General features: G+C 35.9%; 2 protein-coding genes across 2 annotated transcripts in view; both read left to right on the forward strand.

Moving 5' to 3' along the window:
• Positions 1-601: 601 nt before the first annotated feature.
• On the forward strand, positions 602-2,411 carry LOC107576572 (serine/threonine-protein kinase pim-1-like). Its single transcript, XM_016262731.1, has 6 exons — positions 602-873; positions 961-1,139; positions 1,291-1,341; positions 1,450-1,822; positions 1,927-2,103; positions 2,318-2,411. The coding sequence occupies exons 2-6, from the start codon at positions 1,077-1,079 to the stop codon at positions 2,383-2,385; spliced, it is 732 nt and encodes a 243-aa protein (XP_016118217.1). The 5' UTR covers positions 602-873; positions 961-1,076; the 3' UTR covers positions 2,386-2,411.
• Positions 2,412-3,530: 1,119 nt separating this feature from the next.
• Positions 3,531-27,146, forward strand: part of LOC107576584 (USP6 N-terminal-like protein) — a 48,490-nt gene continuing 24,874 nt past the window's right edge. The window contains exons 1-10 of the mRNA XM_016262737.1: positions 3,531-3,714; positions 3,877-3,964; positions 4,340-4,447; positions 4,552-4,723; positions 6,396-6,521; positions 6,806-6,929; positions 7,163-7,232; positions 9,692-9,806; positions 9,992-10,109; positions 14,453-14,565. Of these exons, the coding sequence (XP_016118223.1) occupies positions 3,602-3,714; positions 3,877-3,964; positions 4,340-4,447; positions 4,552-4,723; positions 6,396-6,521; positions 6,806-6,929; positions 7,163-7,232; positions 9,692-9,806; positions 9,992-10,109; positions 14,453-14,565 (1,147 nt within the window). The 5' untranslated portion in view covers positions 3,531-3,601. The remainder of the gene's footprint in view (positions 3,715-3,876; positions 3,965-4,339; positions 4,448-4,551; positions 4,724-6,395; positions 6,522-6,805; positions 6,930-7,162; positions 7,233-9,691; positions 9,807-9,991; positions 10,110-14,452; positions 14,566-27,146) is intronic.

Here is a 27,146-nt window from a genome sequence, read left to right on the forward strand (position 1 = left end):
CAGTAAGGACATGGCACAGTTTGTCATGCTGCAGGCAACACGCGCCGCTCAAATGCGCTGTCGCCATGGAGTGTTTCACTGAGACATCAAGCTGGACAATCTGCTGATAAACCCAGAAACACTTGAAGTCAAGCTGATCGACTTCGGGTGTGGGGATCTGCTAAGAGAATGTGGATATGATAGATTCTGTGGTATGTATTATGCATCATACCTGTAGTTTAAGATTCTAGTGATGAGTTAAACCATAATACAGTGTTAGAGAGGGAAGTGATAGTCAGGAGAGAAAGAGCAGGAAGAGTAGTTTTGACACGAAAGGCCAGCTCAGGTCAGGCACAGCACATGCAGGACCAAACTACTGCACCAGAACATGAGAGAAGCACTGATGGTAAATCAATCAAATCTACAGCTCTGTGCATCAAGAACTCTACAGGATTTTCACCTAAATATGGGTTTCCATAATAAGGACTTTATTAAGGGAAATTAGAATGATGTGTCATAAGTAAAAATTCACACCATCACACATTATATCCAAATCCAATTGAAGTTCGATTAAGACTGTGAACTGATTCCCCCCTTTAAATACCGATGAAACCAAGTGGACAATTGTTGCCACCAGCCGGAAGAGAAAAAGGAGTTCACACAGTGCTCAGGTGTACAACCTCTATGAAAGTACATCTTCAACATCTAGCAGCAGCGCAGCAGAGTACCTTCAGTCCACTAGTGATGATGAGGAAGATGAGGGGCCGGAAAGAAAGAAGAAGAGGATGGATAGTGTTGTATTTCTTTGACCGGAAAGGCAGCCCAGGTCAAGGTCAGGCTCAGCAGGTGCAGGAGCAGGCTGATGTCCCGTTATACAGAAGTCCCGTTATAAAGGTAAATCAAATACCCTTGTTGAGAATAAGCCTAACCCTAATCAAAAATGCCCCTAACTGAAGAATCATTTGATATGTCCCGCTTCAGAGCAAAGTCTTCTGCAGGACATTAACTGTCCTGTAGCAGATGGTGGTCGTCAGGAGCCTCCTTCCAGTCAACCTGAAAATCAGCAGAACATTTTGAGCCGGTATAAAGTTGGCTGAATGCTCTGTGAAGGAGGATTCGACACCGTCTATGAAGGGAAGCGCTTGGAGAACGGCCTTGAGGTATTGTGATTTTACAGCGTATATTTAGCTAGCAAATTGCTTTATCTCACTCTGTCCATTTCAAGTCCTCTTGGTTTATTTTATGTCCACTATTTAGTGAACTTGACATGTTTAAAATGAAATTGTAACCCTTTTTTTCTTGTTGGAACAGGTGGCAATAAAATTTGCCAGGAAGACGAGGAACATGGTTTGCATCAACATTGTAAGTAGTAACAGTTTCACAGTTTAAACAATTTGTCCAAGACTGGACTGAATCCATATTTAGTATAACTCTTCCATCTAACAATTCTAAAAATTATATTTCATCTAGCCTGGTTATCCTACACCTCTTCCATTGGAGGTCGGCCTGTTACTTCTGGTTAATAAAGATCCTAAAGTACCTCAGACCATCGAGCTGCTGGATTGGCAGGACCAGCCTGACCGATACATCATGGTCCTGGAACGTCCCTCACCTTGTGAATATCTGTTTGATTATGTTGAGCCATGTGGTGGCACCCTCAGTGAGGATGTAGCACGGCTGGTCATGTGGCAGACAACATACGCTGCATACATGTGCTATCAGCGTGGAGTGTTTCACATCAAGCTGGACAACCTCTTGATCAGTCCCAAAACCCTTGAAGTCAAGCTGATCGACTTCGGTTGTGGGGATCTGCTGAGGAAAACTGGTTATGACATCTTCTGGGGTATGTATTATTCATCAAATGTGAAGTTTAGGATTCTAGTGACAACTTGAAGCATATTCCACTGTACTGAAGCTCGCTTATCAAATAAAATGTCTTTCCTTCAGGCATAGCAGAGTATTTCCCCCCTGAGTATGACATGGAGGGCAGGTACCACAGGAAACCTGCTACTGTATGGTCACTGGGAGTGCTCCTGTTCGTAATGGTGTGTGGACGCTATCCCAAAAGTAAGGACTTGCTGGAGATAGGTTTGGGCAAATGGTTTGAGCCTGGCTTGTCAGATGGTAACATGGCATTCATCAGAATAAAAAAGACCAATTGTATTTCTAAATCATACAAAACATCTAAAAAAAGTAACATCTGAGCCAAGTGTTGGAATTTTCCCTGAATTTCTGAACTTATAACTTAGAACAGTCAAATCTTTTCATCTTATTTCAAAGACAGCAGGTGCAAAATGAAAGATTATAACCTGACTCTCCCATCTCCCCCTTCCTGCAGATTGCTGCCATCTGATTTGGTACAATCTTCCTTCAGTTGACGTCAGTGGCCATCCCTCCACACCTTAGCATTTTTTGGAGCTGGCAAGCCTTGGTAGCACCTAGACCAGGGTTGTCCAAACTCGGTCCTGGAGGGCCGGTGTCCTGCAGAGTTTAGCTCCAACTTGCCTCAACACACCTGACTGGAAGTTTCTATGCCAAGTAAGAGCTTGATTAGCTGGTTCAGGTGTGTTTGGAGCTAAACTTTGCAGGACATCGGCCCTCCAGGACCGAGTTTGGACAGCCCTGACCTAGACAGTCCAAAAAACTCCCTGTCACCTGTAACCTGTCATCGTGGTCCCAGAATTTCCTCTCATGGCCGCCCAAGAGGTTCATGTGAAAGCTTGTTCCTGCCACAGCCAGCCTAGAGATTCCTGTCTCGGCCTCTCCATTCCTCAGCTTAGCATCTGACAGACTGACATCAGTGGCCTTTACAAGCCTTAGCATCTTGCAAAGCTCCCAAGCCTTGGTAGTCTGGCGCCTTGGCTTGAGGCAGTATCATAACAGCATACTTTAACAATGTAGTTATTGTACAGTTGGTTCAATAGTTTCTATAAATATGGTTATATATATAATCGATACATAAAAAACAATTGTGCCATGAGTACAAGTGATTTTTATATAGCACAACAACATAGTTTAAAAGCATAGTTTATTTATATTATATCACTACAGCATACAGTATTTATTTATTTAACATTACGGCATACAGTATGTACAATTTGTACCATTTAAAATAATATCACTCAGAAATATGGCACAATTCATGTATTTATTTATTTTATTGATTGTATTTAATGTGTTGAATAAAATTGAAAATTGTTGCATGAGAGGTTGTCATAGTTCATATAATGTTCCTGATTTATCAGATGAAATATGTAATATATATTAAATGTAATATAATTTAAATAATCGAGGAAATTTGATTAGATTTTTTTGTTGTGGTAATTTACTTAGTCCTCTTAGTGGGCGTGGCCACCAGGTGGAACGTAAGAGACTCAAAAATACACAATAGTAAGTGTTCCATTCATAAATTTAATTTTATGTTCTTTTTATAAGATATTTTGGAGTGTGTCAAGATTAATATAATTTATTCAAAAGCTTTTGTGACTGGCTTACTGGCTCGAGGCTTTTATTTTGAAGAGTAGTTGCATTGTGTTCGTCTTGGCGCTGAGTTCAAGCGTCGGTTACAGTGTACAGTGCGCGTTCAGATTCAGAATGAAATCAGACTGATTGTAGGAGAATCATGTTGAGGAGAGCGAGCTGCGGGAAGAGCAGCTCGGTGGGGTTTGATGAATTCGGGTTTGCTCTCGGCAAGAAAAGAGACAGGAAGCTCCAACACAGATGTCACGACTACAGGTAGATGTTTACTAATATACTAACACTAAGAGTAGTTTAGAATTCAGTTCGTTTTCATAACTCGAGATATAATACTTCGTAAATAAGTTCACATGAATGAACGCTGTAAATTATGTTGGGATGCGCACTTGGCAAGTAACACGTTAGCTGTGTTTCCCTCAGTTATCCTCAGCCTAATCCGGTTAAAGTGAAGGAACTGTGTGAATTCCTCAGTTACTGGAATGGAGCCAGTTTTATCTGCAGAAATCAGGTGTGTGCATGTTTCTCTATATAGCTCTGTGTTACATTTGCCATTTGTCAGAATTGCGAATCCATTTAAATTCACAGAAATGTATAAATCAGTTATAACTGTGTAATCTTTAATCACTTGTCTTTAGAGAAATGCATCTACTATATTCTTTATAGAAGAATTAATGATTTATAGCAAAACTTATGTTGGGCACATTACATTCTTCTGTTGAATTTATTAAATGAACTTCCTGTCATTCTAAACCCAGTTTCAACTCATCAAAACATCGAGACAAATTTTAAATTATGAATTTACCCCACACTGCATTTAAAATGGTTTGCATAATGTTTGAAAGCATTTAGTAATTTTTATCAGTTTCATTTTTCTCAATTTCAGATCGAGAAGTTTATTCGTATTGGTATTCCTCCAGCAATACGTGGACGAGTTTGGAAATGCCTCCTAAATATGGACAGTATCAGAGCTGCCAGCTCTTTTGATTATGAGGTGCAACCCCGTCAGAATATATTTGTATTATTATGCAAAATTGAAGTGTGATGCTTTGAGAGACATTTGCCTGGTTTTTGACCCATTTTGATTGTTTACTTCAGGCATGTCAGGCTGAGATCCGTAAACCTCTGGTTGATCTTGGAGTCAGTGAGTACAGTATCATCCCTACTATAGACTCTCTAGTGGACACAGAGAATGAGATCAGCAGCGGACAGGCTTCGGATCTCCTCAGCGCTGACCTAACGCTCTTCAAACAGATCGCCCTCGACCTGCGTGAGTTGTGCCTTTGGATGACCACTGATGTTGCATGATGTTTTCCATACATTCGTTTGAACTCTTTTGTTGACATTAATTTGAATGTTCTTATATGAATTAATTAAAAGAATGCTATTTAATAATGTTTTTGAGTCTTTTAGGTTCACCACCGCTGCATTTATTTGATCAAAAATACAGTAAAATCAGTAATATTGTGACTTATTATTGAAATTTTAAATAACTGTAAAATAACTTCTATTTTAATATATTTTAAAGTGTAATTTATTCCTCTGATGGCAAAGCTGAATTTTCAGCAGCCAGTAATCCAGTCTTCAGTCACATAAAATCATTGCTCCATTATTATAAATTTTTGGTACTCTGTTATTAATGAGTTTTGTTATTATCAATATAAAAAAGCAGTTTTTGCTTATTACCATTCTTTAATTTTTTTTAGGATTTTTGATGAAAAGAAGGTACAGAAGTACTATATAGATAGTATATATACAGTCAAACCAAAATGTATTCAGACACCTTCAACGTTTCACACGTTATCACAGTTTATTCGCTATAGTTTAGAAAATGGTAATAAAATATGACAAGAACTGTGTCAGAACAAAATCATCTTGATAATGTCAGATAACACTTAAGCAAAACATTTGAATAATTTTTGGTCCCAAATATTTATCAATTTGACTGGTAGTCCACTGTATGAAGAATTTTTGGGTATAATATGTCACGGTTTACTTTATTTTTTCTATCCTCATTTACATAAATGAACTGTAGTGTCCTACTCCCTCCCACTAGTAAAAAAAAGAAAAATTATATCTGGTGTCTGAATAATTTTTGGTTTTACTGTATGCAGTACATTTTGGCAAGTAATTTATAAAATGTTAATAATTAAAATGTTTGTATATATTTTTTTATGTTTTTGTTTTTCTGCTAAAAACTGTGGTTGACTGCCTCATTTTTGAAAGAATGGGACTTTCAGGAGGAAGCAGTAATTTGGAACAGATGGCAGTGTTTTCGTTTGAACTTGGCCAACATTCTGAAAACCACATAGGGGCGCTGCATAAACACTTTCCTTTTACACTTAAAGGGATAGTTCACCCAAAAATGAAAATTCTGTCATCATTTACTCACTCTTATGTTGTTCCAAACCTGTATGAGTTGCTCAACTCAAAAGAAGATATTTTGAAGATTGTTGGTAATCAAACAGTTGGTGGTTGCCATTGACTTCCATAGTATTTTTTTTTTTCCTACTATGGAAGTCAATGGCTACCACCAACTGTTTGATTACCAACAATCTTCAAAATATCTTCTTTTGTGTTCAGCATAAGAAAGCAACTCATACGGGTTTGGAACGACATGAGGGTAAGTAAATGATGACAGAATTGTCATTTTTGGGTGAACTATCCCTTTAACACATGTACTGTACATTAATGCATATGGCCAACACTTTCACCCATAGTGCACCAAGGCATTGGGAATCAAATCTATATCGTTGGTGTCGCTGGCACCATGCTCAACCTTTTGAGCTACAAAAGCCTGAAATACTTCTGTACAGACTACTTCATGTTATTACTAACCTTAACATTTGCCTTTTTGTGTGTGATTTTTTTTAGAATGTTTTGTATATAGAGTTTGAAATGTTTTGGCAGTTCGGTTGATAGTTCCTTATTTGTCTATATAGGAAGGTCGTTTCCCACCCATCGCACTCTGATGGGGGACCGTCCAGAGGCTATTGAGGGCCAGGCCAAACTTTTCAGAGTTCTTACCGCATTTGCCCGATATAATCCCCAGATTGGATACATACAAGGTAATGAACTGCCTGTACTTCCACAAATGAGGTCACTGGCATTACTGAAATCTTGAACTTGAACTTTGCACCTGTGCTTTTACTGGTCCTGTCAAACATTTTTAAGTTCAGTAAATACTGAGGTTTGGCCTCAAGAGGGCAGTCAAGTGCCATCTTGTTGTTATTGCATGTCATGGTCATAATTTTGTTTTCTTTTTTCTGTGGAGCTAATTTAGTTAGTTTGCCCTTGACATTCTGGCTATAATGGGACTATGTGATGCCTCAAGGTTTGTTTTTCTGCTCAGGGATGTCCTATATAGCTGCTGTGCTCCTGATGATCCTGTCTGAGGAAGAGGCTTTCTGGGCTCTGGTTGCTCTGTTAGAGAAGCCCAAGTATCTCTCAGAGCTCTTTGATTCTTCTGTGAAGAAGTAAGACCTTCGGCTGTGCATAAAATAGATAAATAAACACATATTTTACAAAAGTTTACTCAAGTTACACTGAAAACATCTGTTGACAGAGCTGTTGAAAGATTTTGGAAATATAACACACATCAGCCAAGTTAATATATGTTTTTTGCAAATGACAGTAATTGAAAATAAGCTATGCACATTAGTTGGTTAATCAGCTTTTTATCTATTTTAATAATTTATTTTATTTTCAGGATTCAGCATCAAGCTTTGATTTTTCACCAGCTTCTGAAGCACAGGAAGCCTCTGCTCTTCCAGCACTTGGTGAGAATTATGGTCTAAATTTCTCTCAGTGAAAAACAAATCTCCCTCAATAAATAAAATGTAAAATAAAAAATCGCTCTAAAAATGCTAATGAATATATTATTACATATTATTTATTGATATTTTTTCTGTCTATGAAATACAGATGAAATTAAGCTCTGAAATTTGCCTCTGTTAAAAATTATATATATACATATGTGTATATACACACGCACAGAGCTGGGTAGTAACTGATTACATGTAATCTGGATTACATAATCAGGTTCTGACATGAAATATTTACTTGAAATATTTCTGAGGATTAGTTCTATAATTTAACAACACATTCGCATGTTTATGTCGATGTTGCTTAATGGTCACAATGAAATAAAACAAATATGTTTATGTGTAAACAAATAAAATATTTCTATTTTTAGTGTTCAAGTGTTTAAATAATTTATTTAACATTTTTATGATTTAATTAATTATTAGCTTTTTTTAATCAACTCACAAACAAACTCCAGTTTGGGAAACTCTAATTTAATGTAATGTTTAATGCATTTTATGTTGATATCAAAAAATATAATATTTCTTTCTCTTTATTTTTTTTTTATATCAAAATTGTATTTTTAATGGTAAGTTTAAAACAAGTTAGTTAAAAAGTATTTTAAAAGTAATCTAAAACATTCAGAATACATTGCCTAAAATGAGTAACCTAGATTACATTACTAACTACAGTTTTCATAATGTGATCAGTAATGGATTACACACACACACACACATACTGTGTATATATATATATATATATATATATATACACAGTGTATATATATACAGTGTATATATATATATATATATCCATATATACAGTTTTAATTACATGTGCATTAAAAATGTACCATAAACAAGGATTTTACCGTGGATCAAAATGTGAGAAAATAGCATAGTGAGACTGGCATTAGCATGCCAGGGTAATTCATCCTGTACCCAAAGTTCGTGTGTGTTTAAAAATGGAAACATGCATTGGAGGTACAGGGTAGTGTGTTTTTAGGAGTGCGCTGCTGAACCATTGTTCCCCTGTTGTCTCTGATATGTCTGCCCACTGCTGCGAAAAGAAATTAAACACTGCATCTGTCCTTCAGTCTTCCTTCCTTTTCGGCCCAGAATAGCCTAGCACGGCCTTAGAAAAAACTTCTCAAATGCAGTGAAACCAAGACTGAAATACCAGGTCATATTTATCACTGAGGCTTACAGGACTGTTAACTGAATGCATTTGGTATCTCTCTCTCTCTCTCTCTCTCTCTCTCTCTCTATATATATATATATATATATATATATATATAATGTATATATAAAATCAATTAAATGTCCCATTATCAATTATATTAATCAATTAAATATGATTTTTTTTGCTTTAATGACAGCAGCTCTTGGTTGTCCTCTCACATCTAAAACAGGATCAGCATCCCAACAAACTTTCATAACAGCAGAACCATCTCTTTCCTTTGCACTTCCTCTGAAACAGACCTACTAAACTAAGTAAAACCATGCTGCATTACACAGTTTTTATAGATCACAGCCTTTCTCCTGAGAAGCCTCTCACATTTAACACCCTCATAGGTTTGTCACTGTCTCATATAGACCTTTTCCTGAGGGCATTTCAAATGAGCTCTTCCGGTTGTTTTTTTTTATAGTGGTGGCTATCCTCCCCCTTGGAGCATTTGTGCAGCTTGCAGAACTCTTAAGGGATCTCCTTCCCATTGTGTGTTGACTCAGCACAGCTGTCTGAAAAGCTGAGCTATTAGACCACAGCATAGGAGAAAAGATGTCGACGTTAACTCACAAAGAGGGCAAAGTGCAGTGACATACCTAAAACTTAATGGAATGGACGTTCTAATTTAAAAAAAATTATTTAATCACCCTCGTGATGTAACAAACCTAAATTGCTTTATTTCTAGTGTGGAACACACAAATGAGCTCTTCCGGTTGTTGTTTTTTTTTTATAGTGGTGGCTATCCTCCCCCTTGGAGCATTTGTGCAGCTTGCAGAACTCTTAAGGGATCTCCTTCCCATTGTGTGTTGACTCAGCACAGCTGTCTGAAAAGCTGAGCTATTAGACCACAGCATAGGAGAAAAGATGTTGACGTTAACTCACAAAGAGGGCAAAGTGCAGCGACATACCTAAAACTTAATGGAATGGACGTTCTAATTTAAAAAAAATTATTTAATCACCCTCGTGATGTAACAAACCTAAATTGCTTTATTTCTAGTGTGGAACACAAAAAGGGAGACGTTTAGCAAAATATGCCAGTCGCTCTTTTCCATTAAATTACAATGTGAGACAGGAGCTTTCAAGCTTCAAAAAGATTTATTTATTTATTTTTGTTTGTTTGTTTGTGTGTGAAATATGACCTGTTCATACAAATGTGGCATGAATGTCAGATGTTGACAGGAGTGTGTTGTTGTCTCTCTGCTGGTAGGAGACTCTTGGGGTGTCTTCTCTGCATTTCATCATGCAGTGGTTTCTCACTCTCTTCACCTCGCTGCCATGTTGGGACTCAGTATTGGCCATTTGGGATCTTATCATGCTGCATGGTATTACACCCCTTTATCCTGTTTGCTCTAGAATAATAACACCTCTAGTGTCAAGCTGCCATGTTTGTAGATCAAAGGTGAAATGTCATTTCTGCGCCTTAAGCGTCACTAAACAGAATAGAAAATGATTGTATTCAAACAGGTTTCCTGAACCTGATCTGATCAGTTCTTTACATTCTTTACAGGTCTGCAGGCTGTATTTCGCACCGGCCTCACCATCATCCTGCTGCTTGAGTCTCGTATCATGAACATGAGTGAGGAGGCCACAGTACTGCCCGTTCTGCTGCTAGTGCCTGTGGATGTGTGAGTGCACTGAAGTACAGGATAAAAATGTATATTCGTTTTGAGATGTGCTAAAAATCACATTTAAAGTGGTCATATTATGCGATTTCAAGTTTTCCTTTCTCTTTGGAGTGTTACAAGCTGTTTGTGAATAGATAAGATCCCTAAAGTTGCAAAGACTAAAGTCTCAAACCCAAAGAGATATTCTTTATAAAAGTTAAAACTGGTCCACGCCCTCCTAAAACGTCTCGTTTAAACACGCCCCCACATGTCTACATCACTGTGTGGGAAGATTTGCATAACGCCACCCAAATGTTAACGCAAAGAAAGAAGGCATAACTTTGATTCTCGCTGTTGCCGCCGCCACCATGTCGTGGAGACGCTGTGTGTTTCGTTGTGAAAGCGAAACTGCTTTATTAGTTGTGTCCTCTTTTGAAAGACCAAACAATCAGTGGTTAAGTTGTATTTACAACACTGTTCCAGAACAGTTTAACCCATATATTTGTGTTTGCGCAGCGCATTTTACGGAGGATGAGGACTGTTTCCTGGGAGAGTAGCCTACAATGCCGGTTTTCTGACAAATAAAACTGACTCACAGCATGTAAGTACGTTTTCATATTTAAAGGATTTGACACTGACGATTCAAACATGAGTTTTGAGCAGTGTAGAGTAGCACTTGTTGTTTGTCATTGCTCCGATCACAAATGCAGACATGGTGTTATGTTTACGCAGCACGATGCAACGCAACGCGTAAAAAGACAGTAAGTCATTATAATCCGTAATTATGTCCCCACTGGATGCAACAAATGCCTCGTTTATAATGGTTTTTATTGGTTTTGTCTTATAGCGCCGGGACACGGCATCACTGTATGGTAAGGGCCGTAACATTTTCATCACATGGTTGAGGTATTCGGCCAATCACAACGCACTGGATAGCTGGCCAATCAGAGCACACCTCGCTTTTCAGACCGATGAGCTTTGTAAAAATCAACGCGTTTCAGAAAGGCGGGGCATAGCGGAGAAACAATAATGTACAGTATGTGGAAAATAATGTGTTTTTTGAACCTTAAACCGCATAAACACATTTCATTACCCCAAATACACAAAATAATGTTATTTTTTTAGCAACGCCATATGACCCCTTTAAGACTTTTATTAAATTGCACTAAATCGAGTTTTGCATGCTTAAATCAAGCAAAAAATTTTATGTACAGTATAAAAATTAAGAATCAATTAAAACTTTTAAAACGTATGCAAGTATGATAGATAAATAAATAAATAAGCCCCAGTTTGATCTGCTTTTAAAACAGATATTAATTACAAATATTTTAACTGCTATTTTTTTTCCATAAATGGTCACCAATATATCAAGTGAAGCCAAGTATATTCATTTTAATCTCTCATCATAACAGTGGAAGAAACAAGACCTGGTCTAGCAGTTCTAGGAATTATATATTACGTTTATAAATTGTAACACTTGTTTACTGAGGTGTAAAAAAAAAAAAAGGCAATTAGGTTTCATGATGACGTACACTTCAGACAGAAATCGGTGGCACTCATTTCATACTCTGTCTGGATATGTTTATTTGATGATGTCACAGTCACCATGGCAATGTGGCCATGAGTACCGCTTTCATTAGTACAGCAGAACTCAAAGACATGAAGCCAGGCCATATTGTTAAGCTGTTAAGTTGTTTCTATGGCCGTCGTTTATTCAGTAGTGTGTGTTGTCTTGGCAACAGGGTCATGCCAATCCAAAGAATCCTTTGTCATGTGATCCGGAATTCTTTTATATGCATGTGTGCAAATAAAACTCACCTTTCTGAATAGATCTTCGATTAACATTTAAAAACGATATTTATTGTGGCTTGGTGAAAAAACATCCATGCCCATGTGAAGCCCATGCACTTTGTTAGCCACTTTACAGGATTATAAGGGCAAATGAAGCCATTTGCCAGTTTCAAAGGGGATATTTGGTATTGACATGCAGATGGCAGTCAGCACAAAGCTCCTACACATCAGGGAATGGGTTCACATTGCTTGCCTGGCACGACGTCAGTGCCGACAAGGTCAAGCCTAAATGCTCCTCTCTGATTCAGAGTATCAGAGTTTTGCTGGGCAGAGAACTGAGCCATCTGAGAACGAAGGGGTCGCCTCGCTTAGGAGGCTAAAGAGGGAAGAAGAAAGAGGTGAAAAGAGAAGAAACAAGTAGGTTTGCCTCAAAACTCCTAAAATCCCTGCAGAAACAGCCTAAGGTGGTTCAAACCAGTCTCTGAGTTCCAAATCAAACTGAGCTGGGAAAACCAGCTTAGTTGGCCTTTAAGAAGCTGGTTTAAACATTTTTTTTGAGCTGTCATGACTGTTTTTTATAGCTCATGTTATGTAATCATTAAATCAGGGAGATTCGGTTGACGTCACTGCTAGCTGGCACTTTTGTATCCACGGTGATGCGGCTGTCCATCATCCATCACCGGAGACTGTGAAAAATGTCAGTTCTTCATAAAAGGGACTGGGGTGTCCTTGCACTCTTTTACAATACTGGCCCCCTGTTTCCATTTAGTGCCGTTGACGTGTTGCCCACTGCAAAGTCTTGACAGATCGTTTGTGTGCCACTTTTTCCCTGACAAGGCCACTTCAGGGCTTATGTAACTCACTGTGACATTAAGCACAGGCAGACAAGGTTTACTTCTGCTAGGAGGGCTGCTTTCACAGGGATAGTGTTTGCTTTTAATAGCAAGGGAAACGAGTGTGTTTTTTTTTTTTTTTTTAATCTGTGACGTTTTCAATTCTCGTCTGCTGTCTGATCCAAATTTTTTGTGTAAATCGAATAAAACTGTTAGATTTAGAAACGTTGTAGATGCATCTAAAACAACCTTCCTTTTTGGCTGACGTCACCTAGGGAAGGGTTTTTCAAACTTTATGATGCCAAGGACCCTCTGATAAGACAATCCCCTTGTGAAGGACCATATATGTTATATATGTTTTATATATAAAAATTCCATTATACTGTGTAATTAAAAATTTAGGATTTTTTGGCATTTTACATAACTATATATTTTTTATAATTAAATAATATTTTCCTAACTTAAGTGACTTATCTGGAAAGTCTTTAAATTGTATACATTATTATACACACACATACACTCTTATAGTATTTATGTATTTAAAGGGGTCATATGATGCTGCTAAAAAGAACATTATTTTGTGTATTTGGTGTAATGAAATGTGTTTATGCGGTTTAAAGTAAAAAAAACACATTATTTTCCACATACTGTACATAATTGTTTCTCCTCTATGCCCCGCCTTTTTGAAACGCGTTGATTTGAAAAAAGCGTTGAAAAAGCGAGGTGTGCTGTGATTGGCCAGCTATCCAGTGCGTTGTGATTGGCCGAATACCTCAAGCGTGAGATGGAAATGTTACGCCCCTCACATACTGTTGATGCCGTGTCTCGGCCGGAGCGACGAGACAAAAACATGAAAACCCATTACAAATGAGGCATTTGTTGCATCCAGTGGGGACATAATTACTGATTATAATGACTTATACTGTCTTCATTGCATCGCGCCGCGTAAACATAAAACTGTTTACTTGTTGTGAACGAAGAATTGACAAACAACAAGTGTTACTCTACTGCCCAAAACTCACGTTTGAATCATCAGTGGCAAATCCTTTAAATGAAAACGTACTTACTTTATGATTATTTATAATTGATTTAAATATAAATAAATAAATATGTATATTTATTATAATAAGTATCTATGTATAAATATTTATGCAGTACATAAATATATACTTATAATTAAATACATATACAGTATTTATTATATTTACATATTACAAATAATGCATAACCTAAATGTTTTAGGTTTTTATAATAAATAAAAATGAAATATATAATAAATATAATACATATAAGAATGTTGTTATAAGTGTATTTTGTAAATATAAAAATATTTACTATATTTATGAAGACAACAAGATTAACAAATATTTGACTTTCACTCTGTCATTGTATTAAAGTAAATTGTTGAAATATTATCTGGAAAACATTTACTTAAATATTTGCTTTTTATAAAGTTGACAGTGTTTTGATTTCTAAACAGAATTACATAGTATAATATGAATTTTGATGATTGTAAACAAAAATGCATTAAACCTTTCATTCATATCTTAAGAGCACTGGATAACTTTGACAGCCTTAAAAATATATTATGTAAAATCGGAACCCTCTTGCGGCTTCCTGTGGGTTCCCGAAACCCACTCTGAAAACTTCTGATGGGCCGTTGGTTAATATTAGGATTTTTTCTTTAATAGAAGTAATTGTTTTAGTTTGACTGTGTTGTATTTGTATATGTGTGTCCAGCTCCCAGCATTGTGTCCTGATCCCAGCCCTCTGGAACACTGATGTTCAGGAATGGGAAATCAACTGCATGAACCGTCTAGTCTTGGAGGAGGCCGATGGCGGACAGGATGAAGGTAAACACATACCCACAATCCCACCATTAAACATCCAATCATGCATTGACAGCTTACAACATTCAGTCGATTACAACAATGAATACGCTTGTTCTCTAAGCATAGCCCCATCCAAACATGTACTGACATTCCAGGCCCCCTTACATAAGACCTCCTTTTTTGTCCCGGTTGTTTGTTTAGTGTGCATATGAGCCCACCTTCAATACAGTATGTTGTCCCATGTGCCTCAGCAGTCTACTGTGCTGTAAGCAAGACTCTGAGTTCAGGACTAAGGGTCAAGTGTAATGGGCTGATAGGGACAGACTGGTGACTCAATCTCTTCAGTCATCAGCATCTGTTAGGGGACCAATAACAGGGATGCTTTTGACTGGATGAGCCCGTAAGTGCTGGCTTTTAGGGAACAAAATGTCAGCAGCATCTCATGTTAGACCCAGGGGAGGACGCCATGCCCGGGTGTACAAAGCGCACTCTTAAGTGTGCTTAGGCTGGATGTTATCTTTGAGTTCAGTTACAACAGGCTAAAGTGAACAGACCTTGTGTTCTAATGCAGGTTTCAGTGTTTTCAGACACTAATGGTTTATAAGTAATACATTAATTTATATATATAAAAAATTAAAGTATATAATTTTAGCATGTCTCATTGTTCTACTGAGTATTGTAGTACTGTTAGGTCTGTAAACCTAAAGAGAAACTATTTCAGTTCAAATTTATTCAACAAAATAATAATATAATATAAAATATAAATTCAGTGAATATGTATTTTATTTGAATTTATTTAATAGTTTAGTTAATGATTTATTTTTTAAACAAATAATTGTATGTTTTTTGATTAACCATTTATTTTGTTTAATAAATAAATAATAGTTTTTATTTAATAATTTATTTATTATTATTTTTTTACTTTAGTATTTTTCCCCTTTTTACATCTTATTTTGTTTATATCTTTTCACTTTTGCCATTTGGTTCTTGATATATCAGATAACAATAACATTTATATATATCAAATAAGTTAATTATATATAAATTTACAGTGTCTCATTGTTCTACTCAGCACTTGAGTACTGTTAGGTCTATAAACGTGAAGATAAATGATTTTTGCTCAGATTTATAAAACATAAATAATGTAAATTCAGTGAAATATGCATTTTTCTTTATTTGTTAAATTTATTTTTATATACTTATTAAATTACACTTTTTATTTAATTAATAATTGTATTTTTAAATTAATTAATTATTATTTTGTGTATATATAATATATTTTTTAAAGGGGTCATATGATGCGATTTAAATTTTTCCTTTTTTTTTTTTTTTTTTTAGCTTATTACAACTTATTTTGCTTGTCTTTCACGTTTGCTGTTCGATTCTTGCAATATCAGGTACTTTTACTTAAGTAATTTTCTCATATTTTTCACTTCTTTTTTTTTTTACACAGTACTTTTACCTTAACTTATGAATTCATTTTACTTTGTCATCTAATCACTCTTACATAACTACTAACCTCAACTAAAATCACCACTATCTTAGCCTGAGGTCTGCACACTCAATGTGTGACTATTCCCTACTACACTATTCCCAGTGAAAAAACCTCCATATTCTCCTGTTTTCTGCCCACACTGGGATCATCAGGTTTCTCTCGTTACCAACAGTGCCTGGCGTACTTTTGTTATCACTCTGAGTGTCTTCATTTACAACTTCTGATTTATTTAAGTTCCTCTGATGATTTACAGTAGCGTTAACTCAGGTTTGACAGAATCCCATTCGACATGCACTTGTCTGTCTGGTGGCCGTGACTCATTGGCTTTTAATGACAGAGATATTCCCTGAGGGTGGCTGTGCATGCTGGAGCTGTATTTTGGGGGGCCCTGGTGTAATTGAAAGACCCAGCAGTGATTTTTACAGTATGAATCTGTCATCCAAAGCTCTGTGAGTCATTGTGAGTCATCCAGGTGGCCGTCAGCCCTCTCTGTCCATTTTTTAACAAGGTAATGAGAACTGACTCATAGAACCTTCACTCATTACACCTAAGCTTCCATAGAAGCAAGGTCTATTTGGGAAACATCTGGATGTCAGGAAACCACAGATTGACCACAGCTGACTTACTGTTGACTGAAGAGTTTTTTAGTGGTCTGTGTCTTTAAATAGATTGTATGTTTATTAGGTTTTTAGCACACCTGTCCATGACTTCATACCTGCCCGAAGGTATTTTGGCGTTTGCTTTAAGCAACAAGGAGCATGAGTTCATTAGATTTGCTCTGATTTGATCGCTCTTTGTATTCTTATCAGCTTTTAATGATGTTATCAAATAATTTAACACTTTCTTTAATTAAGAAGTTTGGGGGTCAGTAAGATTTTATTTTTTAAGAAATTAATCCTTTTTTTTTATCAAAAGTGACAGTAAAGACATTTATAATTTTTTTTAAATATTTCTATTACAAATAAATGCTGTTCTTTTGGTGATTCATCAAAGAATCTTGAAAAAAGTATCACGTTTCCACAAAAATATGTTTTCAACATGGATAATAATAAGAAATGTTTCTTGAATAGCAAATCAGCATTTTAGAATGATTTCTGAAGGATCAGTGAAACTGAAGACTGGAGCAATGATGTTGAAAATTCAGCTTTGTATCATGGGAATAAAACAGAAATAAATAGAATAGGAATAGAAATAAATGCAGCCATGGTGAACATAAGAGACTTCTTTTAAAACATAAAAAAAAACGTTCAGACCCCAAAACTTTGACTGAAAGTGTACAATCAGAATTATTCTACTTTATTTGACTGAAAATCTCCCTGTAAAAGCTTTTAAATGGCTTTTACTCTTGTTTCAGCTAATAAAGTAGCTATTCTCTACTGCAGGTCTCTTTCGGAGGAACGTAAGTCTGGATCTCCGTTTGAAAGTCAAGCTTTATAGCTTACGAGAACAAATTAAATTGTCGTGAATATTGCAGCATAGCCATCACTGATGATTGCTGTTTAGGCTCCCATGGGGGTGTGCGGTACAGAAAGGTGTTTGTTGCCCTGAGAGCAGGATTGTATTTTGCTTGTGAGTGTGTTGGCAGAATCCTGAGGTGTGCTGCTAGCTCAGCGCTGTGGTGCATCGCTCTGATTTTCCCTGCCGTCTGTGGTGCAGTGACTCAGCTGCTTTCTGCAGGTGCAATGAAATTCAAGATGTAAAATATTTACTAAAATGTACAATTTTATATATGCATTCATATACACTTCTGTTTCAATGTTAGGTGCCAGTAAGATTTTTTTGGGAAATAAATTAATGCCTTTATTCAGTACACATTTAAATTGATCAAAAGTGACTAATATATTTTCATAAAAATATTAAGCAGCAAAACCTGGATTTCAACATGGATAATAAATGTTTCTTGAGCAGCAAATCAACATATACAAATGATTTCTGAAGGATCATATGACACTGGAGACTGGAGTAATTCAGCTTTGCATCACAGGAATAAATTACATTTTAAAATTATATTCTAATAGAAAACAGTTATTTAAAGTTGTAATATTTCAAAACATTACAGTTTTTACTGTATTTTTGATCAAATAAATGTAGGCCTTGTGAGCATAAGAGAGTTCTTTCAAAAATACTAAAAATCTTACTGACCCCAAACTTTTGAATAGTACTGCATGTTTTAACTATAAATTGTTATATTAACAAGTCCGTAATGATGTTGATTTAAATTTCACAATTTTCACATTTTTTGTTTATTTTGAGTTCATTCGGTGAATGATTCATTCAGACTGGTTCAGTATTGTAACTTGAGAGTGCATTTGTATTTCTGAAAGAAGTTTTGGCAGCTTTGATTTATATGCTGTTTATTGTTGATGATCGCATTATTTTTCATATGCATTTGCATATGCGATGCATATGCTCGTTTCTGCATCTTCCGCGCCTGTGTTTTTGGTCGGATCGCATTGTAATAGCGTCCCCGAGCATATAACAGTAAAAACACGGTAAGCCGTAAAATTCGTCTTTGGCGGTGAAGTGTTTTCTCATAAATGACGAGATAACTCGCCTTTAGTGGGGAAAGAGTTAAAAGAACAAATTCATCAGAATCATTTATTTGTGAATCAGACTACACAAGTCATGCAGACATGTTTTCTCACCATTATTATCCAATACACTGTCTTGTATCTTATTATAATCGTAATAAATTCAGACTTGTGGAGCCTGAAACAGTTGCAATGCCAACAAGTATGCAATACCATAGAGGACCTAAGTGGGACCCCTGACGGTGATTCTGGCCTTTGGTATGGTACAGTGCTGACTGAATAATAATAAAACGGCTATCAAAACCGTTTATATTGTGTTTTAGCTGTGAATCTGCTTCTCTGGTCACCTTGAGCAGGGCTCTGTGCTGGAGCAAACACAATAGTCAGCCATTTTGCCTCTAATCCTGTAAAATGAGCTGATTAAGTCAGCCCTTCATTGCGTTTGACTGTTCTGTCCCCAAGCATGTTCTGCTGAAGGCTAATATTTTCTGTAACCCGAGCGCTCCCGCTGGACCGGCTTAATCAAATAACCGCCCAGCGCTTGTTCAGAAAATGTGAAACAGACAATGACCAGCACAAGCCGTTCCATTCCGGGCGGCACACAGTTGATGAGCGTGAAGAGATGGCTTCATTGCATTTAGTCAAAAGAGTGCAGCACAGCTTAGGCCCCTAGCTTAACCAGGTCAGAAAGGTGAAATTCTTCCGACACTCTAGAGTAGAGCCTTGTGTTGGCTATAAATCCACTAATGACTGAAGGCTTTCCTGGGTCGCCAGTATCAGGCCACCCATCGTCCAGTTGGCCTTCCAGTTTGGGCCATTTCATTTGTCTCTGGAACTTCTATTGGTTGAGAGTAGAGGTTTATCTCAAGGTCGTGATTGATGGTTGTTTGCATGTATTGGACCGTTTCAGTCTCTACTGATTGAAAGAATATTGATTTCTGCTTTTGTCTATTATGTAATATGTATGCACGATATATCGGCCGCCATATCGGTATCGGCCGATAAATGCTAATAAAGAATAATCGGTTATCGGTATCGGCCAAAATTTTCATATCGGTGCATCCCTAGTAATATGTTATAAAGCCTAAATATGTTTATAGTTGCCAAAAGTCTTTTTTACCATCTATAGGGTTGTGCAATATTTTTAAATATATTATCCAGTATTTTAAAAGTTTTAAAAGCCTGCATGTTTGTATTTTATGGAGCCTAAATGTAACAACTGCAATAACTTGAAAAACATTATCATATTTAGAATCTGTTTAGTTGTTTCAAACAAAGTGTAGTTTGAAATAATCATTTCATAATCAGTTTAGGTTTTGAACTAGAATTTTCATTTTCAGTTTTGGTGCTTGCTGCCGTTATTGTAATGTGTGTATGTATGTATATATATATATAAAAAAAAATGTATATATAAATATAAACATTGTATGTATAAATATTTATTTTTATTTACATAGGCTTTGTGCTTAATTTGCTTATTTTGGTTAGTAATCTAGAAACCCAGTTGCTAGGGTTTTATGGGTGGTTGCAAGTATTTTCTGGATAACTTCTAGGGTGTTGCTTACAGTAGGTAGTTGTTAAACAATTTCTATGTGGTTGATAGAATGTTTTGGGTGGTTGCTAAGGTATTGATAAGTGTTTGCTATTGGGCTTCAGTACACTGTCCATTTATTATACCATTTCTAACATGTTTTTGCTCACACCACTCATGAATGTTTTAAGCAGGTTTCCCCTCATCTTATATTGATTAAACAAACAGATTGGTTCCATTGATTGAGTCAGTGTTGATGTCGGACAAAAAGCAATGTTGTTATTGTTGTTTTTTTTATGGTGGCTTTTTTGGGAAATCACTCTCCAAATTTTTTCTTAAACACACTTTAAGATTTAAGTCTCCAAATGTTGAAAGCTGAACCCTGTTTTTATCAGTTTCCGTCTGGATTTGCAATATGTCATTACTCTCAGGCAATTCTATTTGAGAAAAGGACTTTGAAAGTGAAATGTATAACAACCCAGTAATTTAAAGTGGAGGAAAAAGCCAACCCGCAAAGGAATTAACAGACACGCTACGCTGGACTTCGGTTGGTTTATATGCTACTGTGACTCATATCCATTGGGATATTTTTATGCCCTCGCATTAAAACTAACAAGGTCTTGTTCATCTCAAAGTGCAGTTATTGAAAGACGCTCTAGTCTTTTGTAACTGTGTCCTCTGTCCTGTGTCTACAGACTACTTTAGTTTCAAAGCAAAGCAGTGATGCTCCTATAAAGACCTGTTTGCTATTATTGTAATTAATCAATAAGCATATCATGCAATGAGTTTTATTAGAAATTTGATTGAATCGATTGACAGGTCTTTTCTGTTTATAATAAGGCTTAGGTAAGTGAAACGGGTAAAATGACAGACTATCAGTACAGAAATGCAGAGCAGAATAAAAAAAATAGATCTCTTCCAGCACATTTTCTCCATGGTCCTCAAGTCTTTGTTGGGTGTTTGGCCCCTGTGTTGGCCTCTGACCTGCAATCAGGCTTAAAGGCCCATTAAAGTTGAGTCCTGGATGTGATGAGTCTAAGCTCAGTGTCAGCAGGTCAGTTGCTTCCTACCACTTTTGCTCATAAATCAACTCATAAATGATCTTCCACTTCACATGGATTAAAAAAAACTGTCTGTGCATATAATTAGAAACGGATTGCTTTAATAAAAGTACATTTTAAAATTGATTTCAGCTTTCAATTAATATGTATGTTGAAGATTTTTATAATTTCTTAATTAATTTGAGATTAGAAAAATTTAATTTAATTTATCTTGTTTTTTTATTTTTATTTTATTATTTCATTTTTATTTTATTTTATTAAAACTTGTTGCAAATGCAGTACACTTGTAGCTGGATGCAAACATTTGAAGTGTGTTGTATCCTCACCCTCCTCCACAGCTGAATCGATTCGCTTCATCTCTTGAGTGCCTTCATGAAAGCCATGGTTAGTGACTCAAAATGAAAGACCAGCATCAAGTGGTTCTTCTTTGACCCGCTTTTGAATTTTGACCCTGCAGTGATTAATATTCCTGAGGGTTTGATAGATGACTGTCTTTCAAAGATGATTCAGGCCTGATTGATGGCCAGAAAGCGCAATGCAGTGGTGGGCCTCCCTCCATAACTCCTCCTTTGTGCCCTTTCATGACCTTCTTACCTGGCCCTGGAAAGACATGCTTTGAAAACCAAAAGCAGAGTGAAGTAAAAAAGTAGTTTTGCGGAAAGCCATTTAAAGCTAATTAAAGACTGCATGTGGTTGTTGCATGGAGCTTTCTGCTATTTTTTTTTATCACATTATTTTATATTTTTTTTTACGTAAATATAGGCTCATTTTATGTACAACTAAAAAAATGTATACATTTGATTGATCTTTTATATTATACATTTTATTTTGTTTATTAATATTTGCGTAATGCTTATAATATATATATATTTGGTCGATATCTTAAAGCCGATAAATAGTGCATTATTTCCTTCAGAGACATAATATAAAATAATACAATAACAGTAATACTGGAGCATGTGGTTGTTGCACGGCACTTGCTGCTATTTTAGTAATATGGTTTTTGTTTTTTATTACATATAGGCTAATTTTATGGGTGAATAATAAACCTCTGTATTATACATTTTATTTATCTTTAGATTATTCATTTTAAATGTTTATTTATTTACATATAAATTATGTGTCTTTTATTTATATAAAATAAAAGTAATAACAGAACATGTGGTTGTTGAATGGCAATTGCTGATGTTTTGGTAATATTATTTTATTCATTTTTACATAAAAATGTTTACTCATTTTATTTGTAAATATATGATTACATTTATATTATATATTTTATTTACATTAGTCGGTGTCTATAAAATAATTTAATAACCGTAATAAAAGAGCATGTGGTATAAATAAAAAATAAATTTATATTATACTATATATACTAACTATATACTGTTATACATATATATTTATGATATATATATATATAGAGAGAGAGAGAGAGAGAGAGAGAGGGAATGTGCTTCATTTGCTTATTTGAATAGTGTCCTAGAAATAGTGCAGAATCTAAAATATTTCTTAATCATTGACATTTCTACCTAAGGTTGATTTTCTCTGTAACATTGGAATATAGCCCAGGATTTGTGCTAACAGAAGGAGCACAGTTAATCAGCGTGAAGATGCTTCGATTTCGTGTTTTACTATCTGCCAAACCTCCTCATGTCTGCTTCAATCTTTTTAATATCATCAAAGGTCAGTCTGAGTTGCGTCAGCAGCACACACGGTCACATCTCTGCCAGAAACAGATGGTTTACCAGTAAATATTTTCATGTGTCATTTTGCCACAATCAAATCCAATGCCAGAAGTCAGCCAGCCAGTCTTTTAAAAGAATAATCCATGTCACTCATCTCTTTCCAAATGTGCAGGCTTTTATTTTATCAGTGGAACACACACGCAAAAAAAAGTTTTTAAAGAACCATTTCTGTCCAATGAAAGTTAATGGCACCTCATTGATGCTCATTTGCATGGACAATAAAAAGAGATATTTAAAAAAAAAATCTTCAAAAATGATGATAGAATTTTCCGTTTAATTTTTTATTTTATTTTTAAATTTTTATTTAATACATTTTTTTGTTTTAAAATGTTTACTTTTCTGAAAGAAATGAGTGATGCCTGCCCATCCAAAACAATAGAATTTTCAGTTTTGGGTGAACTATCCCGTAAAATCAGTGAGCTTGCTCCTAGATGAGACTTTTTTGTGGTGTCTTGAGTCACCCATCTTAGTTAATGACCTCCTGTAATCACATGTCCCACAGCTGTACCATAAATCTCATCAAAGAGAAAGCAGGACATTATAGTAGTTTAATCACCAGCACGTTACCTTTACTTTGCGGAGGTGCAGGTCTTTTAATCTCAGATGTTTTAAGTGGTGGTCTCTTTACTTGAGTGCTTTGTTTTTATTGTGATGGATTGTTTGGCTGCAAGTTCAGAAGTCAGCCCATTTCCTTTGTATTGACATGCCTAATCTATTGTGTTCCTTGGCTCCATCTCAGGACTTTTACTATTGTCATTGTTGGTCTGTATGTTATCTGTTTTCCTGCGGCACAATGTTTTGGCGTGTGCAGACTGCACACACAATGTCACACTAAATAACTTGAGGAAAGTGTTGAGTTGAAAACTGATTCTTGCGGGTTTTGTTTGGACTCGGTTAGATGTGCGTTGTTTGCTAGAGAGTATCCCGGAAATCTGTCAAAAAATACTGGGCCCCCAAGGTATAAAGGTAATGTAAATAAATGTATAATAAACTTTTATTATTAAAACATTTTTCTGGTGCATGAGAACTTGGAGCCTCCTCCCTCCGGGTGTAATGGTAGTGAGTTATGGGAGTTTTAATGGAAAATTATGGGAACAGGAAGCTTTGAAGTTGAATCTTGGAAACTGATAAGACATTCTGCATGTGCACACCTCTTCCATGAGCTTGATTTAAGAATAATTATGATACTTGTGAGAATATATCCACTCTAATGAACCCAGTAAACAAAACCAATAAGGATAATCCCTACCAGATTTTCTGAATGTATGAATTATTTAAATATTTATTTTAAATGTATTTATTTTACCTTTTTTATTTCATTAACGTTACATGAGAGAGCTCAGCTGTTTGTACCAATGAATTCATATTATGTGTCCATCATTAAATGTATTTTATTTTGTTTTATTTTATTTATTTTTTTGAGCTTTTAGTGATTATATGTAGTGGGGTTCAAAAGGAAACTACATTAAGATTCTAAAATTTGAAATCCAATTTAAACCTGGAAATTAACATTCCGAGTTTTAGGATTATCCAAGTAAAGTCATGACATCTGATGCAAAAAAAATTAAGAAAATATTTATTTTTGCAATTGGAATTAGTTTAAAACCCCACTGTACTGTACTGTCCTATACTATACTATTTTTAAAAATAATTTTATGTAGTTCATTCTCTTTTTGTACTTTATTACAATTGATCCAGTCTTTATGAAACGGGGCCTGGCGTCCAGAAGGAAACCTCAGGTTTAATCTTGTTCTTGCAGAGTTCCTGTGCATAGACGCCATGGTTACCGGTTGCCAGGCCAACATTGTTGCACTTTGTGCGTCAGAGGAAGTGGCAGATATCAGTTTCAGAGCAGGAATATGCTGCCACTGCTGATCCATGCTGACCTGTAGCCCTGCGCTCAACCAAACATGACATGCACAAGCAGATTGTGACGGTAGCAGATCTGATCTGGTGCTGCAGTAATGTGATTTGTTGCATAAGGCTCTTGAAATAAAGAGCTCTGCATTATTTTACAAATTCGAATCAAAAGACTTGTTTTCTGTAGATTTAGTTGCTGTGTTCCCTCGGGGCTCTTTAATTTGAGTTATTAGGTGCTATTAATGGGTAGTAGTACTCTTTATTTGTCCCTTCACAGGGTAGTTTCTGCAGCATCGACATCAATAAACAGAAACAACCAATGTATAATATAAAACATCACAACATACAACCACAAACCCTAGCATTAACAATTGGAAAAAAAAAATTCCAAGTTTAGTTTTATAGATATTTTTGTATTTTTGATTGACATGAAAAAAATTTAGTAGTTCGTTGATAACTACTTGATAGTTTTTGTCAAAATCAAAATTGCGTAAGACTTAATGTTATATAATCATTATATATTATGTGGTATATACACTGCCGTTCAGTAAGATTTTTATTACTTTTTAAAGAAGTCTCTTATGCTCATCATGGCTGCATTTATTTGATCAAAAATACAAAAAAACAAACAAACAAAAAAACTGTAATATTGTGAAATATTATTACAATTTAAAATAACAGTGTTCTATTTTAATATACTTTAAAATATAATTTATTGCTGTGATCAAAGCTGAATTTTCAGTCTTCAGTGTCACATGATCCTAGGCCTGTCGCAGTAATCAATATATCGACTTATCGCGCAATATATGTACAAACCCAATTCCATAAAAGTTGGGACACTGTACAAATTGTGAGTAAAAAAGGAATGGAATAATTTACAAATCTCATAAACTTCTATTTTATTCACAATAGAATATAGATAACATATCAAATGTTGAAAGTGAGACATTTTGAAATGTCATGCCAAATATTGGCTCATTTTGGATTTCATGAGAGCTATACATTCCAAAAAAGTTGGGACAGGTAGCAATAAGAGGCCGGAAAAGTTAAATGTACATATAAGGAACAGCTGGAGGACCAATTTGCAACTTATTAGGTCAATTGGCAACATGATTGGGTATAAAAAGAGCCTCTCAGAGTGGCAGTGTCTCTCAAAAGTCAAGATGGGCAGAGGATCACCAATTCCCCCAATGCTGCGGCGAAAAATAGTGGAGCAATATCAGAAAGGAGTTTCTCAGAGAAAAATTGCAAAGAGTTTAAAGTTATCATCATCTACAGTGCATAATATCATCCAAAGATTCAGAGAATCTGGAACAATCTCTGTGCGTAAGGGTCAAGGCAGGAAAACCATACTGGATGCCCGTGATCTTCGGGCCCTTAGACGGCACTGCATCACATACAGGAATGCTACTGTAATGGAAATCACAACATGGGCTCAGGAATACTTCCAGAAAACATTGTCGGTGAACCCAATCCACCGTGCCATTCGCCGTTGCCGGCTAAAACTCTATAGGTAAAAAAAAAGCCATATCTAAACATGATCCAGAAGCGCAGGCGTTTTCTCTGGGCCAAGGCTCATTTAAAATGGACTGTGGCAAAGTGGAAAACTGCTCTGTGGTCAGACGAATCAAAATTTGAAGTTCTTTTTGGAAAACTGGGACGCCATGTCATCCGGACTAAAGAGGACAAGGACAACCCAAGTTGTTATCAGCGCTCAGTTCAGAAGCCTGCATCTCTGATGGTATGGGGTTGCATGAGTGCGTGTGGCATGGGCAGCTTACACATCTGGAAAGGCACCATCAATGCTGAAAGGTATATCCAAGTTCTAGAACAACATATGCTCCCATCCAGACGTCGTCTCTTTCAGGGAAGACCTTGCATTTTCCAACATGACAATGCCAGACCACATACTGCATCAATTACAACATCATGGCTGCGTAGAAGGATCCGGGTACTGAAATGGCCAGCCTGCAGTCCAGATCTTTCACCCATAGAAAACATTTGGCGCATCATAAAGAGGAAGATGCGACAAAGAAGACCTAAGACAGTTGAGCAACTAGAAGCCTGTATTAGACAAGAATGGGACAACATTCCTATTCCTAAACTTGAGCAACTTGTCTCCTCAGTCCCCAGACATTTGCAGACTCTTATAAAAAGAAGAGGGGATGCCACACAGTGGTAAACATGGCCTTGTCCCAACTTTTTTGAGATGTGTTGATGCCATGAAATTTAAAATCAACTTATTTTTCCCTTAAAATGATACATTTTCTCAGTTTAAACATTTGATATGTCATCTATGTTGTATTCTGAATAAAATATTGAAATTTGAAACTTCCACATCATTGCATTCTGTTTTTATTCACAATATGTACAGTGTCC

This window comes from Sinocyclocheilus grahami, unplaced genomic scaffold (assembly GCF_001515645.1).
Source record: "Sinocyclocheilus grahami isolate Dianchi unplaced genomic scaffold, SAMN03320097.WGS_v1.1 scaffold31.1, whole genome shotgun sequence".
NCBI lineage: Eukaryota > Metazoa > Chordata > Actinopteri > Cypriniformes > Cyprinidae > Sinocyclocheilus > Sinocyclocheilus grahami.

What these genes read in the sequence shown, in the direction of transcription:
- LOC107576572 (XM_016262731.1), top strand. Translation starts at nt 1,077, where the DNA reads ATGCTCTGTGAAGGAGGATTCGACACCGTCTATGAAGGGAAGCGCTTG. An exon ending in GCTTGGAGAACGGCCTTGAG is followed by an intron (nt 1,140 to 1,290) that starts GTATTGTGATTT and finishes TTGTTGGAACAG; the next exon opens with GTGGCAATAAAATTTGCCAG. An exon ending in ACATGGTTTGCATCAACATT is followed by an intron (nt 1,342 to 1,449) that starts GTAAGTAGTAAC and finishes TATTTCATCTAG; the next exon opens with CCTGGTTATCCTACACCTCT.